The sequence below is a fragment of the Lutra lutra genome, chromosome 4 (genome assembly GCF_902655055.1).
Source record: "Lutra lutra chromosome 4, mLutLut1.2, whole genome shotgun sequence".
Classification (NCBI taxonomy): Eukaryota; Metazoa; Chordata; class Mammalia; order Carnivora; family Mustelidae; genus Lutra; species Lutra lutra.
The window spans coordinates 828,606-851,384 of record NC_062281.1 but is presented as its reverse complement, the minus strand read 5'-3'; the positions used below and the strand labels follow the sequence as shown (position 1 = coordinate 851,384).

At 68.9% G+C, this 22,779-nt stretch overlaps 1 protein-coding gene across 19 annotated transcripts in view; it reads right to left on the bottom strand.

Annotated features, from left to right (window-relative positions):
- Window positions 1–22,779, bottom strand: part of PLEC (plectin) — a 53,598-nt gene that overhangs the window by 7,384 nt on the left and 23,435 nt on the right. For 6 of the 19 annotated variants that reach the window (XM_047726358.1, XM_047726359.1, XM_047726368.1 and 3 more), the window contains 31 exons: window positions 15,613–15,674; window positions 15,348–15,362; window positions 15,151–15,240; window positions 14,191–14,268; window positions 13,983–14,075; window positions 12,980–13,146; window positions 12,297–12,412; window positions 12,111–12,217; window positions 11,896–12,015; window positions 11,725–11,820; window positions 11,411–11,538; window positions 11,085–11,178; window positions 10,482–10,636; window positions 10,089–10,398; window positions 9,926–10,003; window positions 9,673–9,834; window positions 9,424–9,528; window positions 9,177–9,272; window positions 8,859–8,984; window positions 7,825–7,977; window positions 7,588–7,742; window positions 7,379–7,505; window positions 7,093–7,276; window positions 6,843–7,000; window positions 6,564–6,742; window positions 5,411–5,549; window positions 4,949–5,305; window positions 4,789–4,872; window positions 4,566–4,670; window positions 4,374–4,472; window positions 29–3,409 (listed from right to left, as the gene is read on the bottom strand). In XM_047726358.1, the coding sequence (XP_047582314.1) occupies window positions 29–3,409; window positions 4,374–4,472; window positions 4,566–4,670; window positions 4,789–4,872; window positions 4,949–5,305; window positions 5,411–5,549; window positions 6,564–6,742; window positions 6,843–7,000; window positions 7,093–7,276; window positions 7,379–7,505; window positions 7,588–7,742; window positions 7,825–7,977; window positions 8,859–8,984; window positions 9,177–9,272; window positions 9,424–9,528; window positions 9,673–9,834; window positions 9,926–10,003; window positions 10,089–10,398; window positions 10,482–10,636; window positions 11,085–11,178; window positions 11,411–11,538; window positions 11,725–11,820; window positions 11,896–12,015; window positions 12,111–12,217; window positions 12,297–12,412; window positions 12,980–13,146; window positions 13,983–14,075; window positions 14,191–14,268; window positions 15,151–15,240; window positions 15,348–15,362; window positions 15,613–15,674 (7,319 nt within the window). Of the gene's footprint in view, window positions 1–28; window positions 3,410–4,373; window positions 4,473–4,565; window positions 4,671–4,788; window positions 4,873–4,948; window positions 5,306–5,410; window positions 5,550–6,563; window positions 6,743–6,842; window positions 7,001–7,092; window positions 7,277–7,378; window positions 7,506–7,587; window positions 7,743–7,824; window positions 7,978–8,858; window positions 8,985–9,176; window positions 9,273–9,423; window positions 9,529–9,672; window positions 9,835–9,925; window positions 10,004–10,088; window positions 10,399–10,481; window positions 10,637–11,084; window positions 11,179–11,410; window positions 11,539–11,724; window positions 11,821–11,895; window positions 12,016–12,110; window positions 12,218–12,296; window positions 12,413–12,979; window positions 13,147–13,982; window positions 14,076–14,190; window positions 14,269–15,150; window positions 15,241–15,347; window positions 15,363–15,612; window positions 15,675–16,311; window positions 16,552–19,049; window positions 19,225–20,578; window positions 20,875–21,458; window positions 21,636–22,779 lie in introns of those variants that run through there. The other 13 variants (XM_047726360.1, XM_047726369.1, XM_047726357.1 and 10 more) reach the window with 9 other exon arrangements.

Here is a 22,779-nt window from a genome sequence, read left to right as displayed (position 1 = left end):
CACTTGCGAGTGGAGGGCAGGTCGGTACCTCCTCGGACTTGTGCTGGAGCAATGCGGCCTCCTCCTTGAGCTTCTCCTTCTCGCGCTCCAGCTCGGCGATGGCAGCCCGGAGGCGCTCCGCATCCTGGTCGCTCTGCTGCCGCTGGATCTCCAGTGTGTGCACCAGCGTCACCTTCTCCTGCGTGGCGAGCTCCGTGCGGTGCAGCTTCTCGCCGATCTCCTCCACCTGCTTGCGGAAGCGCTGGGCATCTTCCTCGGCGCGGGCCTGGGCCCGGCTCATCTCGGCCACGCGCATCTTGAGGCGCTCGGCCTCAGCGCTCATCTCCAGCTGCCGCTGCCGCTCGGCCTCCAGGGTGCGCTGGAAGCCCTGCGTCTCCTGCGCCAGCTGCTGCGCCATCTGCTCCTTGTCCTCCTGCAGCTGCCGGGCCTGCTCCTGGGCCAGCTCCTTCTGCTGCTGCAGCAGCTCCGCCTCCGCCTTCAGGCGTGTGGCCTCCTGCACCGCCTGCATCTTCTCCTTGAGCATCTTCTCGGCCAAGGCCCGCTGCTGCGCCAGGTCCTCCTCCGCCAGCTGCCGCAGCCGGGCTGCCTCCTGGGCTGCCACGCTCAGCCGCGCCGCCTCCTCCGCCACCTGCTTCATCTTCTCGGCCTCCTCCTGCAGGAAGCGCTGCGTGTTGTCCTTGTCGCGCAGAATGAGTGCACGGTTCTCCGCCTCGATGCGAGCCTTGAGCTTGCCCAGCTCCTCCATCTGCACGCGCACGGAGAAGAGCTCCTCCTCCACCTGGCTGCGCTGGCGGGCAGCCTCCGTCACCTCCGCCTTCAGCCGCTGCAGCTCCTCGTCCAGGATGCTCTTCTGGTGGTCGGTCTCCTCCAGCTGCAGCCGCAGCGCCGTCAACTCCTGCTCCACCTGCGCCTTCTGCCGCAGGGTCCGCTCCGCAAACTGCTTGTGCTTCTCCATCTCGGCGTCCGCCACCTGCTTCTGCTTCAGCGCCGCCTGCTCGGCCTGCGCCCGCCGCGCCGCCTCCTGCTCCGCGTCCTTGCGCAGCTTCTCCGCGGCGGCCTGTGCGCGCGCCCGGGCCTGCGCCTGCTCCTCCGCCGACTGCTTCAGCCGCTCCGCCTCCTCCACCTGCCGCCGCGACTGCGCCGCCTCCCGCTCCGCGTGCTCCCGCGCCTCCTCCGCCTCCTCCGCCGCCCGCCGCGCCGCCTCAGCCTCGGCGCGCAGCCGCTCCAGCTCGCTCTGCTCGTGCTGCAGCGTCTGCTGCAGCTCCTGCTCCTTCTGCTGCACCGCGAACGCGTGCGCCTTCTCCTCGGCCTGCAGCCGCTTCTGCGCCGCCTCCCGCGCCAGCTGCAACTGACGCGCCGACTCCTGCTCCGCGCGCTCGCGCAGCCGCCGCGCCTCCTCCACCTTGGCCTTGAGCCGCTCCACCTCCTCCAGCGCCGACTTGCGCTGCCGCGCGGCCTCCTCCTCAGCTGCCAGGCTCTTCTGCACGCGCTCCTCGGCCTCGCGGCGCCGCTGCTCCTCCTCGGCCGCCAGCTGCCGCTGCCGCGCAGCCTCCAGCTCAGCCTGTTCCTTGCTGCGCAGCGTGTCCTCGGCGTGGCTGCGGATGCGGCCCAGCTCCAGCTCCAGCTCCGCCTTCCCGGCGGCTGCCTTCTCAAAGCTCGCCTTGAGGGCCAGGATCTCCTCCTCCACCTGCCGCCGCTGCCGGACCGTGTCCTCCACCAGCCCCTTCTGCCGCTCCAGCTCGCTCTCTGACGCCTTGCGCAGCTGCGCCAGCCGCTCCTCGATGTCCGCCTTGTGCTGGGCCGCCTGCTCCTCCAGCCGCCGCCGTTGGAAGGCCTCGTCCTCCGCCAGCCGCCGCAGACGCTCGTTCTCTGCCTCCTTCTCCTTGAGCGCAATCTCCGCCTCGGTCTTGAGCCGCGTGGCCTCGCTGATGGCGGCCAGCTTCTCAGCCAGCACCCGCTCCGCCTCGGCCCGCTGCCGAGCGGCGTCCTCCTCGGCCAGCTGCCGCTGCCGCTTGGTCTCCTCCGCCAGGGCGCGCAGGCGGGCGGCCTCCTCGGCCAGCTCGCGGAACCGGCCGGCCTCGGCCTCCAGCCTCTGCTTGGACTTCTCGCTGGTGGAGCGCGACTCCTCCTCTGCGCGCGCCTTGCTGGCCAGCAGCACCTCCATCTCGGCCCGCACCTTGGCCAGCTCGGCCTCCAGCTCCTGGCGCTTCTGCGTTGCCGCGCCCGCCTCGCGCTGCAGCCGCGCCAGCTCCTCCTCCAGCAGCTGCCGCTGTTGCTCCCCCTGCTCCGTCTCGGCGCGCAGCCGGATCAGCTCCTGCTCCGCCACCAGGCGCTGCTGAGCGGTGCCCTCCGCCAGCTGCCGCTGCTTCTCCAGCTCCTGCTCCGCCAGCTCCCGCTGCCGCACGGCCTGCTCCTCCGCCTTGCCGCGGCGCCGGGCCTCGCGCTCCGCCTCCTCCTTCTGCTTCTCCGCCTCGGCCTGTGCCAGGCTCTTCTGCTGCGCCACCTCCTCCGCCTGGAGCCGCAGCCGCAGCGCCTCGTTGGCCTTCAGCCGCCAGCGCTCCAGCTCCTGCTCCGCCTCCTCCCGGGCACGCTCCGCCTCCGCCTGCTGCTGCGCGTGCCGCTCCGCCTCCTCCCGCAGCTGCGCCACGGCCACATGCTCCTCCTGCAGCGTGCGCTCCAGCTGCGCCGTCTTCTCGGCGAAGGAGGCCCGCTTGCTCTGCAGCTCTGCCTCTGCGCTGCGCTGCGCCGTCTCCAGGGCCACTTGCACCTGGCGGGCCCGTTCCGCCTCCGCCTGCCGCAGCCGCCGCTCCGCTTCCTCCGCCTGGAGCCGCAGCTCCTCCAGCGCCTGCACGGCCCGCTGTTTCTCCCGGGCCGCCTCCGCCTCCGCCTTCACGCGCAAGGCCAGCTCGGCCTCTGCCTGCCGCTTGCGCTGGCTCTCGTCCTGCACCTGCCGCCGCAGGCGCTCCGCCTCCTCCTGCGCCTGCCGCTTCTGCGCCTCCGCCTCCTCCGCCCTCGCACGCAAGGCCTGCAGCTCGCCCTCAGCCCCGCCGCGCTGGCGCTCGGTGGTCTCCAGCTGCAGGCGCACCACGCGGATCTCCTCCTCGATGCGCAGCCGGCTGCGCTCGGCCGCCTCCACCTGCCGGGCCTTGGCCTGGATCTCCGCCTCTGAGCTCTCCCGTAAGTGCTGCAGCTCCTCCTGAATGCTCCGCTTCTGCTGCTGTGCGTCCACCGCGGCTTCCTCCCGCCGTGCCACCTCCTCCTGCATGCGCCGCTGCAGCTCCTGTGCCTCGCGCTCCGCCTGCGCCTTGGCCTGGGCGTGGGCCTCGGCCAACTGCCGCTGCTTCTCCAGCGCGGCCTCCACCTCCGCCAGCCGCTCCCGCTCCTCTGCCCGCTGCTGCTCCGCCAGCCTCTGCGGCCATGGCAGAGAGGAAAGAACCAGAGACAGCGGTGAGCACACAGCGGGCCGCCGGGCGCAGCACAGGACGCGGCACCACCACAGTTCACTCCGACAGCGCGGGGGGCGGGGGGGGGGGGGGTCGAGGAAGGACGGAGGTCACAGCCCGGTCACAGCCCGGTGGAAGGAGACAGCGTGCACCCGCCCAGGGCACTCAGGGCAGAGAGCGCAGCCTGGCCCCACCGTGCTCACCAGCCTGGGGAGGGAGGCCCAGGCGTCCTCCCCTCTTCCCGCAGACAGGCCATGGAGACAGACGGACAGGGGGAGAGAGAGAGAGAGAGAGAGCAAAGCAGGAAGTTCGAAGGGCCTGCGGGCCGCGCCCACCACATGGCCCTGCCCGAGACCCGCTGAACACCAGCTGGCCTCGCTCTCGCCAGAGGGCCCCTGTCCCTGACCCAGGCCGGCTCCTGCAGCCCTTTGGGGCTGGGAGGAGCAGGGCAGCTGGTGCGACAGAGTAGTCCCGAGGGACTGCAGGCCTGCAGAGAGGAGGTGGGGTAGGCTAGACGATGTATCCACCAGGCAGCAGGAGGAACAGGAGAGGGAGCCACTGGGACCCTCCCTCCCCAGCCCCCATGATGTCACACTCCCCAGCTCTTAGAGCAAGTGGCCGAGCACAGAGGCCGCACAGAATCCCAAGGAGGAACACACACGCGCGCACACACGCACACACACGCACACAGAGCCAGGAGAACACCTGGTGGGGGGGCACGTGCCAACAGAGGAGGGGGACCAGCCACCGTGGGGAGAGAGCCAGGCCAAGGTGGGGCAGGCCGTGCTGCAGGGGAGGGTGTTGGTGGGAGGGGAGGGGGTTGGCAGGAGGGGAGGGGACAGAGCTGAACTACGTGGTCTCACATGGGTTTCTAGAGCAGCATCTGGGGAAGGGGGCGGGAGGACGGCACTCCCATCCCCCAGGCCCTACCTCCTCCTCCTCCATGCGGCGCAGAGTTTCACTGATGAACTTGATGTACTGACTGGTGAGGGTGGTCAGCTCGCTGTATCTCGTGCGCAGGTCTACGTACTGGGGGAGAGGGGCCAGCCAGGGTCAGGCCTGCCCCCAGGCCACGGGTCCAGGCAGCCCACCCAGCCCCACCAGCCCCACCCCCGGCCCCACCTCCTGGATGACACTCTCAGAGCCGGACTGGACCTTGGGCTTCTTGGCCGGGGAGGCCACCGGCTCCAGCTGTGCCTTGTACGTGACCAGCTGTAGCTCATAGTCCTGTGAAGACACGAGAGTCGGCCACCAGCTTCCTGCTCCCCTCCCGCTGCGCCTGACCGTGCCTTGGGCTTCTGCCAGGGTGGCCTGCACTCGAGGCACCTCCTCTGCGGAGCCTCACCTTGATAGCGTTGATGTACTGCTTCGCCAGGCGCTGGCACTCCTCCACCTTCTCCCCGTGCTGCTCGATCTCCTCCAGCAGGGCCTGGGAGGGGAGGGCGGTCAGCAGCCACGGGCGCCCCCCGCGCCCCCTACCCCAGCCCCGATCAGCCCACACCCACCTTCTCCTGCCGCAGCTGCTCCCGCACCGCCTGGCTGTTGGCCAGAGGCACGGCCTGGATCTGCTCCTGCCGCTGCTTGGCGTCCCGCAGCCAGGCGTCCAGCGGGTCCGCGCTCTCGCGGTAGTAGCGCAGCTGCCGGCCCAGCTGCTCCAGCTCACGCAGCCGTACGTCGGTCTGGCTCAGCACGGCCTGCCAGCGCTCCAGCAGCGGTGCGACCCGCTCGCGCCAGCGCTCCACCTCCACGTCCCGCTCGCCGTGCTGCCGCTGCAGCCGCTCGCCCACTGCCTGCGCCCCCCGCAGCTCGTCCCTCAGGGCGTCGAACACGGGCTGCTGTGCTTCCGCCTGGCCCCTGAGCTTCTGCAGAGGGGCGGGCGTGGTCTCAGCCCGGGGCCCCGCCTCTGGCCCCCAGGGCACAGCCCACTCCAGCCTCCCCGCAAGGCCCCGGCCCCACCCCTGCCCCACCTTCAGCGCAGCCTTGGTGGCCTCCAGCTCGGGGAGGGTGGCGGGCACGGCCTGGGCCTCCTTGAGCTGCTCCTCGTGGGCCCTGAGCACCTCCTCAGCGCCCTGCGTGCTGCGGATCACCAGACTGATGGTCTTGAGCCTGCGGGGAGGGGGGGCTCAGCACCGGGGCTCGCAGGGCTCGCACCAGTCCCCGCGCAGCGGAACCACAGGACTCCTGTGGTCATAGGTGTCCGCAAGAGGAACAGAGGCCTCGGGGAGAGGGTGGCTGGGGCGCTCTGGGACCCAGGGACACGCCAGCTCCGACTGAGTCCTGGAGACAGCTGTGCTGTCCAGAGAAAGCCCTGGGCCCTGGGAGAAGCTCTCAGCCTTCCAGGTCCAAAATTGGGTAAGGGGTGACACCACGTACCACATGGTGACGTTTCTGACCTAGCTGCCTTTGTGCAGAAAAAATTAGTAACACTTGGATGTGCTATTCACGACACAGACGTTACAGAAGGACCACGGGCCCTGGGAGCCAGTCCGTGATAAGACGGAGGGAAGGTGTAGAGAACGGCACGCCACCCTTCCCAGAGGTCAGAGCCATGTGAAGTCCACGCGGCAGCGGGTCGCAAGGGGTCGGCAGAGGAAGGGGCCTGGAAGGGCTGCATTTCCCCAGAGATGCAAGAGCGAGTGCAGACTGGGGGGATGGACTGCAGCCTCCAGAAAGACCTCAGCCTCAGGCCCACTCCCCCCTGCGCCCCACCTGCATGCCCTCTGCAGCTCCTCGTCCCCACCCTGCACCAAGACTGGCGCCGAACCCTGGCCGAGCCCCCTGTCTGAACCTCACTGGTCACAGGCCACCTCCTCTTCCTCCCCCGGCTCCTGCTCGGTCTTCCCCCGCCTGCACACCCGCAGTCCCATACCTCAGTGAGCCCCCTTCCCACGTCAGGTCACCAAGAACCCCCACCTTTGGGACACATCAGGGCTGTGCCCTCTGGCCACATCCACACCCACCATCCTGGTCCACACTGCCTCTCGGCCCGAATGCTCAGCAGACCCTTCCTCCTGGCCCCCATCCATCAGCCTGTCCTCCGCCAGCACACGGCGCTCAGACCCCCCTCTGCCCAGAACCCTCCCACCCTCGCAGCTCCCTGCCACCCACAGGCTCACTCACTTCTCCAGGTAGATGGCAGACAGGCTGCGGACCTGCTCCAGCTTGCCCAGGGTGAGCTCCAGCTCCGAGCGCAGAGTGGGGGCAGCAGGGGATGGCTCCGGCAGGGCCAGGACCTTCTCAGCCTCGGCGGACAGCCGGGCGACCCCCTTGCCCAGCCCCTCCACCTCTACCTGTGCTTTCTGGGGAGAAACCGAGCAGGGCATGAGCTGACTTGGGGACCCCCGCACCCAGCACCCGGGGAAGGCTGGGGAGGGCAGGGTGGGAGGGGCAGGGGCCTGCCTGTTGCTCGGCGATGCGCTGGGCGCATTCCCGCGCAGGGTCCTCGTCCAGCGGCAGTCGCAGGCGGTGCACGGTGCGGGTCTCGCAGGCCTCCAGCTGTAGCCGGATGTCCTTCAGCTCTGAGATGCATCGTTGGCAGCGGGACTCCTCCTGTGCGCCTGGGGACGCAGCTGCTCGTGGGCCTGCCCGGCCTGCCCCCCCCAGCCCCCCACCCTGTGCACCCCAGCCCCGCAGCTCTGCGGCCGCCTACCTTGCTCCGCACTCTGCACCAGCTGCTGGTAATGGCGGCTGCAGGAGCCGTAGTCACGCTCGGCCTGGAGCCGGTCCTCGGGCCCAAAGCTGCCGGCGTCCTGACTGTCCCGCAGGAAGGCCTGGTAGTGCAGCTCTAGGCTGCGCAGGGCTTGCCGCTGCTCCTCTGGTTTCAGCGTCCGGAACTGTGGGCGGCACCGGGGACTGAGCATGGGCAAGGGGCACCCGGCCCGCGAGACGCCTCCCTCCCTTGCCCTGCCCCACACGGCCCCATGGGTGACTCCTACCGTGACCAGGGACCAGGAGCGGATGAGCTGCAGGTCGCGGCTGAGGCTCTGCCATGCCAGCAGACTCTTCATGTCCACGTGCAGCTGGTGCCACAGGGTGACCAGGGCCTGGTGCTGGGCCTCCAGCCTGCGGGTCAGTGCGCGGTCAGAGCTGTGGGGGCGCCCGCCAAGGGCCACCCACCGCAGCTGCCAGCCCTCCGCCGACCCACCTGGTGACAGCCTCCTGGGCCTCCTGGTTGGGCGGGGGCACAAGGAAGCACACGGAAGGCACGGCGGCCTCGCTGCCGGAGCTGCTGAGCACCTTCCAGTGGGACGGCTGCGCGGGGCCCAGCAGCTGACAGTCATCGCCCTTGTGCACGGTCACCTGCGGGAGCCGGAGTGGTCACAGAGCGGCCGTGCGGCCCCCCACTGGGCCCCGCGCAGGGTGCCCTCCACCTGGCCCTCACCTCCATCTGCTTGTAGTCACATGCGGCCAGCAGCGGCACGCGGCCCCGCATGGGCTGCGTGAGGTTTCGGGGCCTCAGCTGCACAATGGCCTTGGCCCGCTTAGCCAGGCCCGAGAGGTGTGCCCTGTACTCGTTCAGCTGGTCCTTCTCATCCTGCCAGGGAGAGAAGGCTCAGAGACTACAGTCCAGGAGGCAAGACCAGGGCAGCAACCCAGGGCTCGGCCCCCAACACATCCCGCTGACCCTCCTTTCTTCCCGGCCGGAACTCTGCACCCCTCCCTCCCCTAGGGCCCCACGCTGTGCCCTCCAAGAGAGCAGCCCCAGCCACGCCTGGCCACACAATGTCTTCCCCCCACTGAAGGTCATCCACTCCTCCCATCTCGCTCCTCCACGGGTCCAAAGCCCGCCGAGGACTGTCCGAGGCTGCGGTCAGTCTACCCTGGAACCGCCCGGGTCTCTTGTGCCTCTGCCCGAAGAACCCCAGCTTCTGCTCCCAGAGGCCCCCAGCCGGCAGGACTGTCCAGTGTCCTTCCCCACCTCCCACCAAGCCCGCCCCTGCCCCAGGGCACATGGGCGCAAGACCCAGATGCCTCTCTGCCAGCTGACCATGCCAGCGGCAGGGTGGCTGACCAGGTCTCTGCTCGCTCTGGAGGCTCAGGTGACGGGGAGCTCACGTTGCTCTAGCTGCCACCCCGCCACTACTCCAGGACCCAGCACTAACCTCTGAGTGCCCCCACACCCCCGTCCCGTGCTGTGACCGACCCCCCTCTGGTCTTCCCCCCCGGCACCCTGGCCCCTCCCACTGCTGCACGCCCACCCCCACAGGGACCCTCACAAAGCAGCCGCGCAGCACAGACTCTGAGCCAGTCTCTCCGGGCTCCTGGGAGGACCCACACTCCCCCCACGGCCACAGCTGCCTCCGCCAGGCCATTGCATCCCGGAAGGGGACAGCCACCTGCCCTCACGGCTCCAGGCCCCGCAGCCCCACTCATCCCTGCAGAGCCCCGGGCCAGCCGAGGCCTGTGCTCCCTCACCTGGGCGTCCTGCAGCAGGTCCTCCAGGCGCGTGACGGTGACTGAGCGGTCACAGGTGTACTTCCTGCGCAGCGTCTCCTGCAGCTTCCGGAGCTGCTCCTCGGTCTCCCGCACGTCTGAGAAGAACTGGGAAGAAAAGTGGGTCACACGGGGCTCAGGGGCCCCCGGCTGCAGAGGATTCTGATGCGAGCCCCGCAGGATCGCGCCAACCCTGCTTCACCCCCTGCAAACGGACACGGGGAGGGGCCCTGCACCCACTGCCGTGGTCTGGGGCCCCTCAGGGACGCCACAGCTGACCCAGGAGGAGCCCATTCTCACCTGGAAGTAGGCCGTGTTCTCCTTCAGGTGCGTCTCGATGCAGCAACACAGCTGCAGCATCCAGCTCCACTGGGTCTGCAGGGCCGCCTGGAAGGACTGCACACCCCCATGCCCCCTCAGGCTCCCGCCCGGCCGCGGCCATCCCCCACGGGCTGCCCGCCCCCCATGGCCGCCGGGGTCCCCAGGGCGGTCCCCCATGGCCTGCCCACCCCACCCCATACCCATGAGGGGCCCTGGCCCACCCCACCTCCACTGTGGGCCGAGCAGGGTGCCCCTCCCGTAGCAGCCGGTCCCCGGTGCTCTGAATCTCCTTGATTTTCTTCTCCCGAAGCTCCAGCTCACGCATCAGGGCCTGACATGGAGACAGAGGGCTCAGGAATGGTGTCGGGCCCACGCCAGGGTCCACCAGTCTCCCATAAGCGTCCCCCCACCAGCCAGCACCCAGGGACCCCACAGGGGCAGGACGGTCCTGGAAGATTCCAGAAAGAGGCCTCACCGAGTAGCTCTCCTTCTTGGCGGCCATGTTGGAGTTGTGCTCTCCCCAGTCGAAGCCCACCTCCTCCTCCTCCTTCTCACTGAGCCACATCAGCTCCTTGGTGGCCGCCGCCACAAAGCCATGCAGGCTCTCCAGCCAGCGGAGACGGGCCTTGGAGGAGTTCTGCAGGGCGGCGGGAGCCCGTCAGCGGGTCCCGCGTCTGTCCGGCCTTCCGGTCCCGCCGGCCCCGCCCCCAGCCGCAGCCGGCACTCACCAGGAGCTTGGCGTACTGCAGGTCCAGCCGGCCCAGGCAGTCTCTGTAGGCGCTGCGGGGGGCCGGGGCGAGCTGGCCCTGCGGGAGACAGACATGGTGACACTTACCGCAGCCAGGACCCGCACCCCCCAGCCTGACTGCCCGCCTCCAGGCGCCCGCGCACCTCATCCGCTCGCGCCCGCTCAATCTTGGCGCGGAACTCCTCGACGGACTGGTGCAGGCCACGGTGGCTGCCCAGCTGGGCCTCCACACTGGGCAGGTCCCCGCCCCACTCCGCACTGTCCACCCGCCGCTGGTTCTCCTCCACCCAGGCCAGTAAGTCCTGCAAGTAGCGCAGCGTGACGTCCTCCAGCTCGGGGTGCCTCTGCGTGGTCTGCACCGACACCGGGGTCACGGGCGCCGCTACACCCGCCTTCAGCCGGAGGTTGTACTCAGTCCGGATGGCCACCAGGCGCTCGTGCAGGCGGTACACCCTGGCGGCAAAGGGGCCGCGGAGGGATGAGCCGGCCGCCAGAGCATCAGGGACGCCCCCACCCCGGCGAGGGGCGCAGCCCACCTGCGGTACATCTGCTCCCCCTGCGGGTGCCGCCCATCCTTGAGTGTCTGCACATCATTGAATAGCAGGCGGATCATGCCGTCGGCCTTGTCCAGGTCACGCTCCACCTCGGCCGCCCGCTGGGGTGCCTTGCCTGCAGCCAGCAGCCGTACGTCCTGCAGGGCATCCCCAGCACTTAGGGCCTGCGGGCAGGTGGCCTCCTGGGGTCCCGATACGCCCTCCCGGCCAGGCTGCCAGCCCCCGGCTCTCTGCGGGAATGGTGCTGACCCCCAGGGCTCCCTCCACATGGTCCCGGGCCCCATCCGCCTCCACAAGCTCCAGCCCAGGCTCACAGCCCCAACCCCACTGGGCCCCATGAGTGTGGGGCCCTCCCCGCCAGCTCCTCTGGGCAGCAGGCCTCCCAGGCCTGGCACCGAGCTCGGTGGCCTCTTGTATGTCCTGCTCAGCGCCCGGAAACCAGCTCTGCCCAAAGGGAGCGATCAGAGTTGGCAGCGCCCCAGGGGAGGAGCTGGGGCTGCTCTCCACCCACTGGCCACAGGGCGTGGCAGGCTCCCCACTCTTCCTGCCTCCCTCCTGCCCCCCACCTCCCCTCCCTGCCCTCACCGACTGCAGCAGGGCGTCAGCGTGGTTCAGCTGCTCCTCGCACAGCCCGGCCTCCATCTGCAGTTTGCTCACAATGCGCTGAAGACACTCCAGCCTGCAGCGCCCCGGGGAGCCGCCGTGAGTGGGGTCCCCCCGCCAGGCTCCAGGACGTACACCCCTCCTGCCACGGGCCTCCCTGCCGCCCGCGGCCCACAGCAGAGCTGGCCCCAGTGTGGGATTCCCAGTTTCCTCCCCAGGCAGTGACTCACCCTTGGGTGGCTCCCCTCTACCCCCGCCGGCCGCGGCCCCACCCCCCAGCTGCCTCCCCCAGCCCTGCCCCCGCCCACCTCTCAAACTCGCCACGGAGCTGCTTCTCCCGCTCCAGGATGGCCATGTGCAGCTTGCCCCACTCCTTCTCCACGTCCAGCGGGTGGTAGCCGGGGGGCACCTTGAGCTGGCCCACTTGCACCGCACCCTGTGGGCGGGGCCCGAGCTCAGGGGGGTAGGGGCCGAGCCTCCTAGGACCCCCCAGCCTGCCCACCCTGGAACAGCTCTAGTCCCAACAGCTCAGCCATGAGGCCCTGCCCTCCCTGCTGAAGAGGGCCTCACTCCCGCCGGCACTGCCCCCGTTCCCCCCGCCCCGGTCCAGGACACCCCTCACCTCCAGGGACTGGAAGATGCCCTTGGAGCGGTTCTTATCCGCCTCCTTGGCCGGAAGCTCCGTCTCCTTAAACTTCAGGAACTGGCACCACAAGGTCTGTGGAGAAGCATGTATTGAGCTGCCTGCCTGGGCCACACCGGGCCAGGAACGGGGGTGGGAGGCCAGGCCCACCTCTATCTCCTCGAAGCTGGAGGGGAACCGGCGCTCCTCGAAGGCCGCGGTGTGGTGGCGGATCCACTGCAGCAGCAGCAGCACGAGCTCCCGGTACTCCTGCCAGCGCAGCTGCAGCTCCTGTGGCCGGGGACGGGGGGAGCCGTGAGGCGCAGCCAGCCCCCCGGCCTGGGAACACCCCCCCCGCCCGCCCCCGCCCACCAGTCACCACTCACGTTGGCCTTCACGCCGTCCTGCACGTCAGGCACCCGCGGCATGGCGTCGTACAGGGACGAGACGTAGGTGATGATGGACTTCTCGTCGGGCTGTGGGACGTCCACGTCTGCAGGGAAGGGACCAACATCAGAGGGGACCCAGCAAGGGGCAGTGGAGGGGCAGGGGGCGGAGGACAGGGCACACACCCTCAGGGTCCAGGAGCCGTGTCACCCCCAGGTCCCGCTCTGCCACGGAGAAGGCCTGGTCCAGGTTCTCCAGGTTGGTCTGACGAAACACCTTGTTCATGTCAATGAGCATGGGCCTGTGGGCAGAGGGGCAGGGGGGCTGTGAGGCCCACGGGGCAGGGTACTCACCCTGAAAACGACCCCCCCACCTCTCTAGTGCCCAGTACTGCCTGCCTACGTGGCCTTGCCCCTGGAGCTCAAGGAGCCTGCACTGGCACAGAGGCTGGGACACACCAAGCAGAGGCTCCTCGCCTGCGGATGGTTCCTGCGGCTGCCCTGGCCCCCAGGCCTCAGGTTCTGGGCTGGGGCAAAGGTCCACTGAGAGCCATTCCCACTGTGGTCTGGCCACCCTGGCCCCTTCTGGGGCGTGCACGTGGGGCTGAGGCCCCGGCTCTGAGAGCTGTCAGCTCACTCGCCATCTGGCTCAAGGAAGCCAGTTAAGCCTCAGAAAGGCTCCGGGCAGAGGCGGGCCGTCGGGGGGCTGGGCCTCCTGCACCCTTCCAGAGGGCTGGGCTGGCACCGGCACACAGCCCCCCGGGGCAGCGGGTTCCCGTCGCAGCAGATGCCCCTCCTGCCATGGCCCCTGCCCCAGCTTGCTTACAGTCGCCCAGCTGAGGTGCTCTGGGGCACCCCAGGCCACATACTTGTGCCGGTGAATGATGGCATTGAAGAGGCGGCCATCCCGCCAGCTGGAGGTGAAGTTGTCGCAGCGCAGGCCTTGGTAGCCCTCCACCATGCGCTGGGACCACAGCAGCAGCTTCTCCTTGGCCGTCATGTCCTCGGACTGTCCGCTCACCTGGATGTCGGAGATCTGCCCCGCGCGGCGGGCCAGCAGCACTCAGCCATAGCCACGCACCCCGCCTGGCACCCACGGCGCTTATCTGAGTCCATGCGAGCACGCGGGCCCCACGGGAGCCCCCAGACCAGCGGAGGCAGGGGGAGACCTCCAGGTTCCCTCCCCCATCAGCGCCACAGCCCAGGCTGCTTTCGCCGGGCTACCCTGGAATAAGTCAAGAGTCCCCAGGCCCTGCCACCGTCACAGGGTGGGTACCATGGATGCCTCCCTGAGCTGCTGGAGGCCGGGCCCTAGGAGGGCAGCCGTAGGCACCACGGCCGGCCCAGAAGCCGCAGGCCCAGGAAAGGTGGTCCCAGTGGGGATAGGGCCCAGGTCAGTCCCCCTGCTCCCCGAGACTCCAGAATGGGGGTGGGGTCTCTGGGGGATGGGCACGGTCCGGGGGGCGGCCTGTCTGTCAGCCTGCCAGCCTGTGTGACTCAGCTGCCGTGCCACCAGGCTCTGCCTGCTCAGCTCCTAGATTTGTGGCTTCCTGAATGGCTGGGGCTGGCAGTGGGTGAGTCAGCCAGTGCAGCGGGTGCTTCTCCAAAACCCTCCCGGGGCAGGAGGCCGCACGATGCACAGAGAACACATTCCTCTGCAGGGAGGTTCTTCGGCCCTGCCCAGCCCGGGCCAGAGGGCACAGCACAGAAAGGCCCCAGAGAGAGCCCAGAGCCCTCAGGCCACGGGGCTAGCTCAGGGCGCGGGCGCTGTCTGGGGCTGGGCTTGGGGCTGGCAGGAAGGTGCCAGGACGCCAAGGGCCCTGGCTCCTGGGCCACACCCCCCCTTGGCCGCCCGGCCAGCCCCCAGACTACCTGGAAGTGCAAGATGATGGTCCAGATGAGGCCCAGGGTCAGCTTGGGGTTGCCGTCGGCAATGTCATCGTTCCTGATGTTGACCAGCTTCACCTGCACGCAACACCCACAGCCAACTGTCGGCCGGCCGGGGAGGGGGCTCCCGGCCAGGGGAGGGGGCTCCCGGCCGGGGAAGGGGCTCGCGGCCGTGCCAGCCAAGTGGCCTCACCTGCCGGTGTCGCAGGTAGTCCAAGGCAATCTGGACGTTCTGCAGCTTGTGGAAGCGCATCCTCCCCTTCTCCCGGGGCTGCGGGAATAGGCCCGGCCGGTCAGAACCCCAGGGCAGGGCACGGTCCCACCTCCAGCTGCAGCCCCCTGCCTGCCCTCAGAACCGCCAGCGCAACTGCGGGAACGGAACCGACCAAGGGTCTTCCCCAGCGGGCAGCAGCCCTTCCCATGTCCCCGTGTCACCCTCCCCAGCTAGAAAAGGGGGACCGGTGGCCCAGAGACCAGACCCGGCAGGGGCTTTGGAAGTCCAGGAGCCAGGCCCAGGCTGTGGGAAGGAAGGAAGGGAGGAGACAATAGCCAGGAAGCTGCGGGCGGAGGGCAGTGGCACTGGGGGCAGGGTCCTCCTGGACAGCGGCAGCAGCCCCGGTGGGTCCCAATCCCAGCCCCGGCACCGCCACAGGCAGGACACCGGGCAGCTGGATACAGAGCCATCTGCCTGCCCAAGCGCCAGGCACAGGTGGGTCCAGATGGGCCACCAGCCCCAGGTGAGCCGGGCTCCCGGTCTTGGGGAGCCCACGCGCTGCCTCAGCCAGCACGCACAACCACTCACTCACCAGGCGCGAGCTCCTGATTACGTCCCGCTCTCTTGGCTGCCCCGCCAGAGCAGGGCATAGGATAAAGGGCAGAGGCCAAGGTTCACAGTCCAAGCAGCAGAGAAACCAAAGCAGAGCAGAGCGTGAGGTTACAGAGAGCAGCTGGGCCGCGAGCCCACGGCATGGGGAACGGGCCACACTCCCAGGCTGGGCCCAACGCTCCAGGCCGGGAGACCCAGGAGGGGCCGAGGCCAGGCTAGATGTGGAGTGGGCATGTGGGAAAGGCCCCAAGAGAGGAAGGCAGGCAGGGGTGTCCGGGTGAGAGGCAGGCGGGGCCCCCGGGGGGGCAGGCGGGCAGGTACACGCACCAGGCTGTCCCCGGAGAGCACCTCCAGCAGGGAGATGAGGTTGTGGCCATCACGGAGGTCTTCATACAGGTCACTGATGTGTCTCTGGGCCTGTGGGGACAGCGGTACTGGGCTGCTACACAGCTGCCACCAGGCCCTGGCGGAGGGGGGACAGGCCCTGACCCCAGAATGTGCCCCGCCCCCACCGAGGCACCTACCTCTGCCCTCCAGTGCTACGAGGAGAGCAGGAGAGGCCGGAGGAGGAGGAGGAAGAGGAGGAGAAGGAAGAGAGGGGAGACAGGAGGCAGGAGCAGGAGCGGCGTGGGGGAGGCACGGAGAGAGAGAATAACAGGTTTCAGAGAGGAAAGGTGAGCCCTGGCCAACAGTGAGAGCAGCCCTTGTTCCAGCCATAGGACCAGGGGCGCCCTCCTCCACCCCATGACCCTGCACACACATGCACACACGTGTCCACACGCCACCAACCTTGATGAGGTGTTTGTTGACCCACTTGGTGAAGGTTTTCTTCTGCACACGATCCCGTTCATCTGGAAGAAACAAAACCAGGTGACCTAAGGCCTGGGAGCAGCCGCAGGGGCCCCCAGGAGGCGACCACCAGGCAGACACAGTGGGCGGCACCTGAAGAGGGTCTCAGAATCCCAGAGACCCAGCAGCCTCCCACGCGCGGGGGCTCTGGTGCTGGGCAGGCAAGCAGCCTCCGCTCAATCCCCTATTGTCTCTCTCTGGAGATGGGAGGGTCCAGAGCTGGCAGCCACTCTCTAGGCCCACAGAGTCCAAGTCCCAGCTACCCCACCCCCACACACACTGCCTTAGAGACCTGGGCAGAAAGGTTCCCACTCAGGACCCAGGGCAGGGGCGGATGAGCGGAATGCTGTACCCTCCCAACATGGCAGCCGGCTTCCCCAGGGCCCAGGGAGCCCCCACCCACCACGGCCCTATAATCAAGATCCAGAGCCAATACAGGCCAGCCCTCTCCATGTTGGGCACCAGTGGCTGCCCACGCCCCACCCCCACCCCAGCTCTGCACTGGGGCCAGGGTGTGTCACAGAGGCCCCGGGGGCCCTAGCTGGTCTCAGACTCTGTCCCGGTTCAGGGTCCCCACCCCCGCCGGGTGCCAGCCTTCCTGCGGCAGGAAGTGGACCTGCCCAGCAGGTTGCCCACTACCTTTCTTGCCCTCCGAGGCCCTGAGCACAGCCAGGTAGAGGTTATCCTCCGAGCTGGTTCTCTTGCGGCCCAGGCCCTCAGGCTCCGGCACCCGCAGCCGGTGCTGAGACATGGTGCCGCCCCACCCCTCTGGCGCTTGGTCCCGAGGCCCCCCGCGCTGAGCTCCGGCCCTCGTGGCACACAGGCGGCTGGAGGCTGGCGCTGCACAGGACCCGTGGGCTCGCTCGGCTCCAGGCAGAGCTGGTGTGGCCGCTCCCTGCCTGCCGGAGGCCTTCGTGCCGCTGTCCCCGCCCCGAGCCCCACCCCACCCTGCCCACGCCCCTCCCCCCCCAGCGGGAAGGAGGAAGGTGGCCCCTCCCCCACGGCCACACCCAGGGCCCCACAGAAACAGGAAACCCAGGGGTTTCCTCACCCACCGGCTGCCACAGTCCCAGAGGGACACCCAGGGATTTGAGGGGGCCTGGCATGCTGCTCCACACCTCCTGCTGCCCCACACTCCAGCCCCCCAGCCACCCCACGGGTCACCCTGCCACAGGGAGGGGTGCCTGAGTGTGGCTGGGCCCAGGGTGCCCCCCAAGGCCACACCTCCCTTCAGGGCTTCAGCCCAGGTCCACCCCTCAGCCTGCCCACCCTGTCAGCTGGGACCCCAAGCTGAGGGACCCCAAGCTGGGGGGATGAGCTGACCGCCTCTTTCTTGCAGCACTATAGATCACACCCTTGGGCCCTATTTCTGTGGCCTCCACCCCCTGCTAGGCCCCACGATGCCCCAGCTCAAGAGCCACTATGGTCCCGTGTCAGCCGGGCCCTTCTGAGCTGCCCACCAGGCACATCCTGGAGCAGTGCCCCCTGACCAGAGGCACAGCACAGCGGGCTCATAGCTGAGCGTTGACTCATCAGGCAGCACCGCCCAGCCCCAATCTGCAGGAACTCGGCCTGAGTTAGGGGGAGGAGGGGTGCAGGGGGCACTGGGGAGCGGGGGGAAGGGGGCACCAGTGAGTCAGGGTCCGGGAGGGGACCCGAGTGACTCACAGGAGAGGAAACCACACCTGGGGGCTGTTTGCGGTCGGGCGGGGCTCACAGAGAGCAGCTGTTCGGGGCTGTAAAGGGAGGCGGAGTGAAGGGTGCCCGGGTGCAGCCTGGCTTCCTCAGGTCTGGACAGACCCGCCTATGGCCAGCACTCCCGCCCCAGCCGCCCAAACAGCCACAAGAATTTTCCAGTCAGAGCATCTGGCTTGATGCGATCCAGCTGCGAGCGGAGCCCCCCCTACCCCGAGCCTCGCGGCCAGGGTTCCAGGAAAAGCTCACCCCACCCCGTCCGTGCTGCCCCTCTGCGGCCACAGGAGGGCGCCCAAACACCATGGGGTAAAGGGGGCGCCTGCCAGGAGGAGCTGGTAACACCCCACCGCCCCCCATGTCTAAGTGACACAGCCAGATCCTCAGGCTTGGAGCCCCGGCTCTGCACCTGGCTCCAGACGCAGGAGGAGGTCCAGCTCCACACTCCCCACCCCCCATGCAGAGCCCGGGGCAACGAGGTGGCCTGGGGAGGCAGTCTCCACAACCCCACCAGACATCAGCTCTCCACGTTCCCGAAGGCCTCCCAAATCTGGCTCCCAATACACCCACCTGCCCCCTCCCAAGGTTTGGAGTGGGCAGAAATGCCTCTTCAGAGGACCCCTTGCCCTAGCAGCCACCCGGAGTTCCAGAAGCCTAGACTGAGCACGTGCAACGAGCAGCCACTGGGCAAGTCCAGCACGAGCGGGGAGGCGGGGTCCCTGCCGGCAAGGGTGCGGGTGTCATTCTGGGGAAGGTCCCTGGGAATGGGCCAGGAGGTGCGAGCAGGGAATTCTAGGTCAAACAGGACCCAGGAGCCAGGGCCTGAAGTCTGACACTGGCGTGAGCCCCCACCCCCAGCCCCAGCCCAAGCTCCTTCTCCAGCTTTCTGCCACTGGGGGTCTCCAAGGATGCTGCGGTGGGTGGGCAGCCCCAGCACCTGCTCCCCCAGGGAAGCTCTCCTGCCTCTGAGCTCCCCCTTTCCCTCCACCTCCAAAGCCCTTTCTTCCCAGCCCTGCCTGCCCCTGGCTACCCTCCCCCATCACATTCAGACCCTCAAACCAAGAGGCAAGCCCTCCCAGGCTGGCTCAGCCTGCGTGCCCTCCCCTAGGCACACCAGCCTCCCAACACTGCCGGCCTCAGCAGTCCCCCTCCCCAGCAGGGGCACTCCCGCCTTGTACTGTCCAGAACAGCAGATCTTCTGCCGCCAGCCGGGGTCCCCCCGAGCCGCCCACGCCCCTTTCAGGGGTATCATCGCCCCTTTGTTCAGATGTAGAAACTCAGGCTGGAGATCCCACAGCTAATGAAGACGCTCCTGGGACCGGAAAGCTCCGGACGGAGGGTATAGCCCGCTGGCCAAGGAGAGCCCCAAGGCCGCAGAGGGCCTGGAGCGCCGCCGCCGCGCCTCCCTCCCGCCCTCCCCCGGCGTCCCGACTGCCCACGGCCTGGTGCCCAACGCAGAAGGAAACCGCGGCCGAAGCCCAGGCCGGCCCCGCCCACCTTCCCAACCCCGGCCTCCAGATAAGGAACAGATGGGCCCGAGGGGACCGAGCTCGCTGCGGTCCTTCCCAGGTGTTTCCGCAGCGGGGGGCGGGGCTGCACCTGGGGCGCGCGCTCCGCCCCTTCCCGGAGCCGGCGGCTCCCCGGGAGACCGCGCCCCCCGCCAGCCGCCCCGCGGCCGCACGCACCTACGCAGCACAGCTGCCCGTAGAGGTAGCCCCTGCGGGCCCGCTCACAGCCCCCGTCCAGCCAGCGCGGCCGTTCCAGCACGACCTCCCGCACGGCGAAGGCGCCGCCCGCCCGCCCTGTGCCCGCCGCAGCCATGAGCCCGGGCGCCCTGGGGTCTGCCAGCGAGGAGCACCGCGCGCAGCCTCTGCTCCCCAGCCCGCGCCGCGAGGCCGCCGGCAGCGGGCGCCCGGCCCAGACCCGAGGAACCTGCCCCCGGCGGGGCGCCCCGCCCAGCGCGCGCCGGAAAGCCGCGCCCCTACTTGGAAGGAGAGGACCCCGCGGGGCCCGGGGCGCTGGCGGCGCTGGGAGGCTGCCCGACAGAACAAAGGGGCATGGGAACCCGCAGGATGCCCGGGTTCCCGCGGAGGGGAGCCTCGGGGGACGCCGAGGCGCCGGGAAACTCCCCTAGACTGACGCCCACGGACTGACGCTCCCAGAGGCTGGGGCTTGGGGACGGCGCCGGGAGCAGAGGGCTGAGAACTGCCAAGAACAGAACCGAGGGGCACTGCAGGGCAGCCCACGACAGCAACGGAACAGGAGCCCCTCCCCCCGTGGGGACGGGGGACACAGTGGGCGGAGGAAAGATCAAATCTGCGGGGAGAAGAGCCGGCGCCATGCATTGTATTAAACGCCCCGCAGCTGAGTCACTCGCGGCTCCCAGGTCCCCAAAGCCACGCCTAGAAGCCTCATCCTGACTCGACCTCAGGTCCCGCGGGCCTGGCACCCAAACTGGGAGCCCCTGCCCCCCCAGGTGCACCCAGGCACAGACCAGACACAGCTCCAAATGCATTAGGCAGCCCCTCGGCCCCCAGGCCAATTCCCGCCCCCGCCCCATTCACAGGAGGAGGCAGGCCCCACCCCATCCCTGCTGGGCGGTCCCTGGCTGCCGCCTGCAGGCGCCCAGAGCGGGTGACTTTGAGCAGGCGGTCGGGCAGAGCTGCAGCCTGGCTGCCTGCCCCTTGGCAGTCTTGGGCCCAGCCGAGGATGGTCAGGCCCAGCCCCACCTCAGTCCTGGGCAGAAGCCTCTCCCAGGACCTGCCCCAGGACAGCAGCCCTGCACCTGCCCTACACCTGCCAGCCCCCGTTCCTGTGTCCTTGAGAGCAGGGCAGAGGCCTTCCTGGCAAAGGGGTGCAGGACCAGAGGCTGGGGAGGGGAGCTCTGCCCTCAACTGTGTGTGGGCCCTGCACTGAAGACCCTGCCCGTTTCCCTGGGGTGGGGCTGGGGTTCAGTGGCTCCTGTACCCAAGAGCCCCAGCCTGGGCAGGTAGGTGGGTGCGGAGGAGTTTGGGGGCAGGGGCTCTAGAGCAGGGCCAGGAGCAGTACAGGAGCGCCTCCTTTGCAGTCAGCAGCCACTGCCCCTGCCTGGCTGGAGGCGGGGCGGGGTGAGGGCCGCCTCCCTCCCTCGGTTAAATTTCCCTGTTCCCTCCCCTTCCTGTCCCTGAACCGCAGCCCCAGCTCGGCCCAGGTGGTAGCTGCCAGAGGCGCTTACCTTGCACGTCCTGCACCCGCCAGCGCCCCCTGCGCCAGTGCCACACGGCGGCCAGGGTGACAGCGTGGCCCACGACCACCAGGGAGGGAAACAGGCTGCCCGAGGGCTCCATGGCTCTGGGGCTGCACCGCTGTGGGCACAGCAGGCGGAGCTGCCCTTGGGAGCCGGCTGCCAGAGACCCGGTAGACCCCTCCCTTCCCTGCTTGGAAGACAGGTGGGGGGGGGGGGTGCCTCGGGACCTGGGACCGCCCAGCCTGCGGGATCACCCTACCGCACCGTCTGCCGGGCGCCCCGGGGACTGGTCTGGTCCACAGCCCCAACTGTGCTCCCGCCCGCCTCCTCTCCCTCCTCCTCCCTCCCGGACACTCGGATCTCCCCACCCACCTCCCGCTGCGCCCAGCTCAGCTGTCCCCACACAGAGCTAGCACGCTCAAGGTTAGCTGGAACCTTAACCCCTGCTTACCCACAGCCACACCCGCCAGGAGGAGGGACCTGTAGTGACGCACAGCCCGCCCCCCCCAGCACAGCCGGGCAGCCTCAGAATGGCCCCCCCATGCCTCCCCAGGAGGGTGACTGCAGTGTCCCAGCACCCCAGTCTGCCTCCAAGAAGCCCTCTTGGTGACAGCTGCCAGGAGCCCAGCAGGGGTGGGGGGCAGCACCCTGGCCCCTTCTGGCCCCCCAGGCTTGTAGCGGACCCAAGCACCCCCCTAGAGCCCCAACGACCCCATGTGGGACAGCGAACACGGTCCAAGGGAGGGCTGGGGCGATGGCCTGGGAGGGCAGGGTGTGTGTGGGGAAGTAAGGACAGACAGAGCCTCCGGCCCACATCCCCAGGGGCCCCTGTGGGCTCTCAGGAAGCTTTCAAAGACGGCCCACCTACCCGGCACGATCTTCATTAGGGACAGCAGCGGGAGCCCACGGGGCAGACAGGGAGTGGGAGCAGGCTGTGCAGAGGGTCACAACCCCTCGGAGGCGGCCGCGAGCCCCACGGTGGCAGTGGGAGGAGGGCACGGCTGGCCGAGCCACTGTCAGCAGCACTGCCTGTGTCCACGGGGGAGGGGAGGGGTGGACGGGGGGGATATAAATATCTGAGGAGAGCAAGCAGGGCCCGTCACTTGTCCAGACTTAGAACATGACGTGCAGAGCAGGGCACTGGGGCCCTCACCGGAGTCCGGTCTTGCTGGGGGCGGCGCCACCCGACACTCAGTCCCAGGCTCCTGCCCGTGATTCTAATAATAAGAGGCCGCCTGGTATCGGAATCCACCTCAGAACAAGGCCCAGCACTGACACTGAGGCTTGGGGGGCTCCCACCCATGGGAGGAGACGCAGCCTTGCCCGGCCCCGCCCCACCCCGCCACTCAGGGCGCAGGAAGTGGTGGGGGCTCGGGGAAGGCCACAGGCACAGGGGGCTTGGCTCCCTTTCTCCCAGCGGGCCCCACACAGGTCAGTCCACACGACACCTGGCCCAGGAGAAACAGAGCAGCCTCTCCAAGGTCACACCAACAGCCAGACACCCGGGGCGCCCCACTTTGGGCTGAGCCACAGGAAGGTTTGCCAGCCCTGCAGCACAGGACCCGGGACCCTACCCCAGGCTGCCCCCGATGCCCACACTGGCCCCACCCCAGAGCCCCCGCAGCCTCTGGTCTGCAGGTGGCCTGACGCCAGAGGTCACGGTCAGCAGGCATGCCCAAGCCACATCCTGGAGGCCTGGAGCTCAGCCTGGCCAGCAAACAGGACATGGGGGTCACCGTACCACCCTCTCCTCCCTGGGGCCTTCAGGGCCCCGGCCCACAAAGAGTTAAAAAGGATTTATATCCTATTTTGTAGCATTTCCTGTGCGTAAAGCACCATATTCTATTTCAACCTCAGAGAACCCCTGAAGGAAGTAGAATGCTCTGGCTGAGCCTTGGGGATGGGGAGCCTGTGGAGAGCCAGAAGCCGGCCCCGGGGGCCCGGGCAGTGGCCAGCACCTGTGGTCACCCCACAGCAGACCACGCTTGGCCTCTGATCACTGGGCTACAGGCACCATGGTCCACCTGGGGAGACCAGCCGCTATGAGGAGAGGGCCCCGGGCCGGCCCCCAAACCTCCCACTGGCCAATCCCCCATTTCAGAAACTCATTTCTGAAGGACAACGGCCTGCAGCCCGTGGCTCTGGCGGGAGCCTCATGGCAGCCCCAGGACTCCACGGCCAGTGAGAGG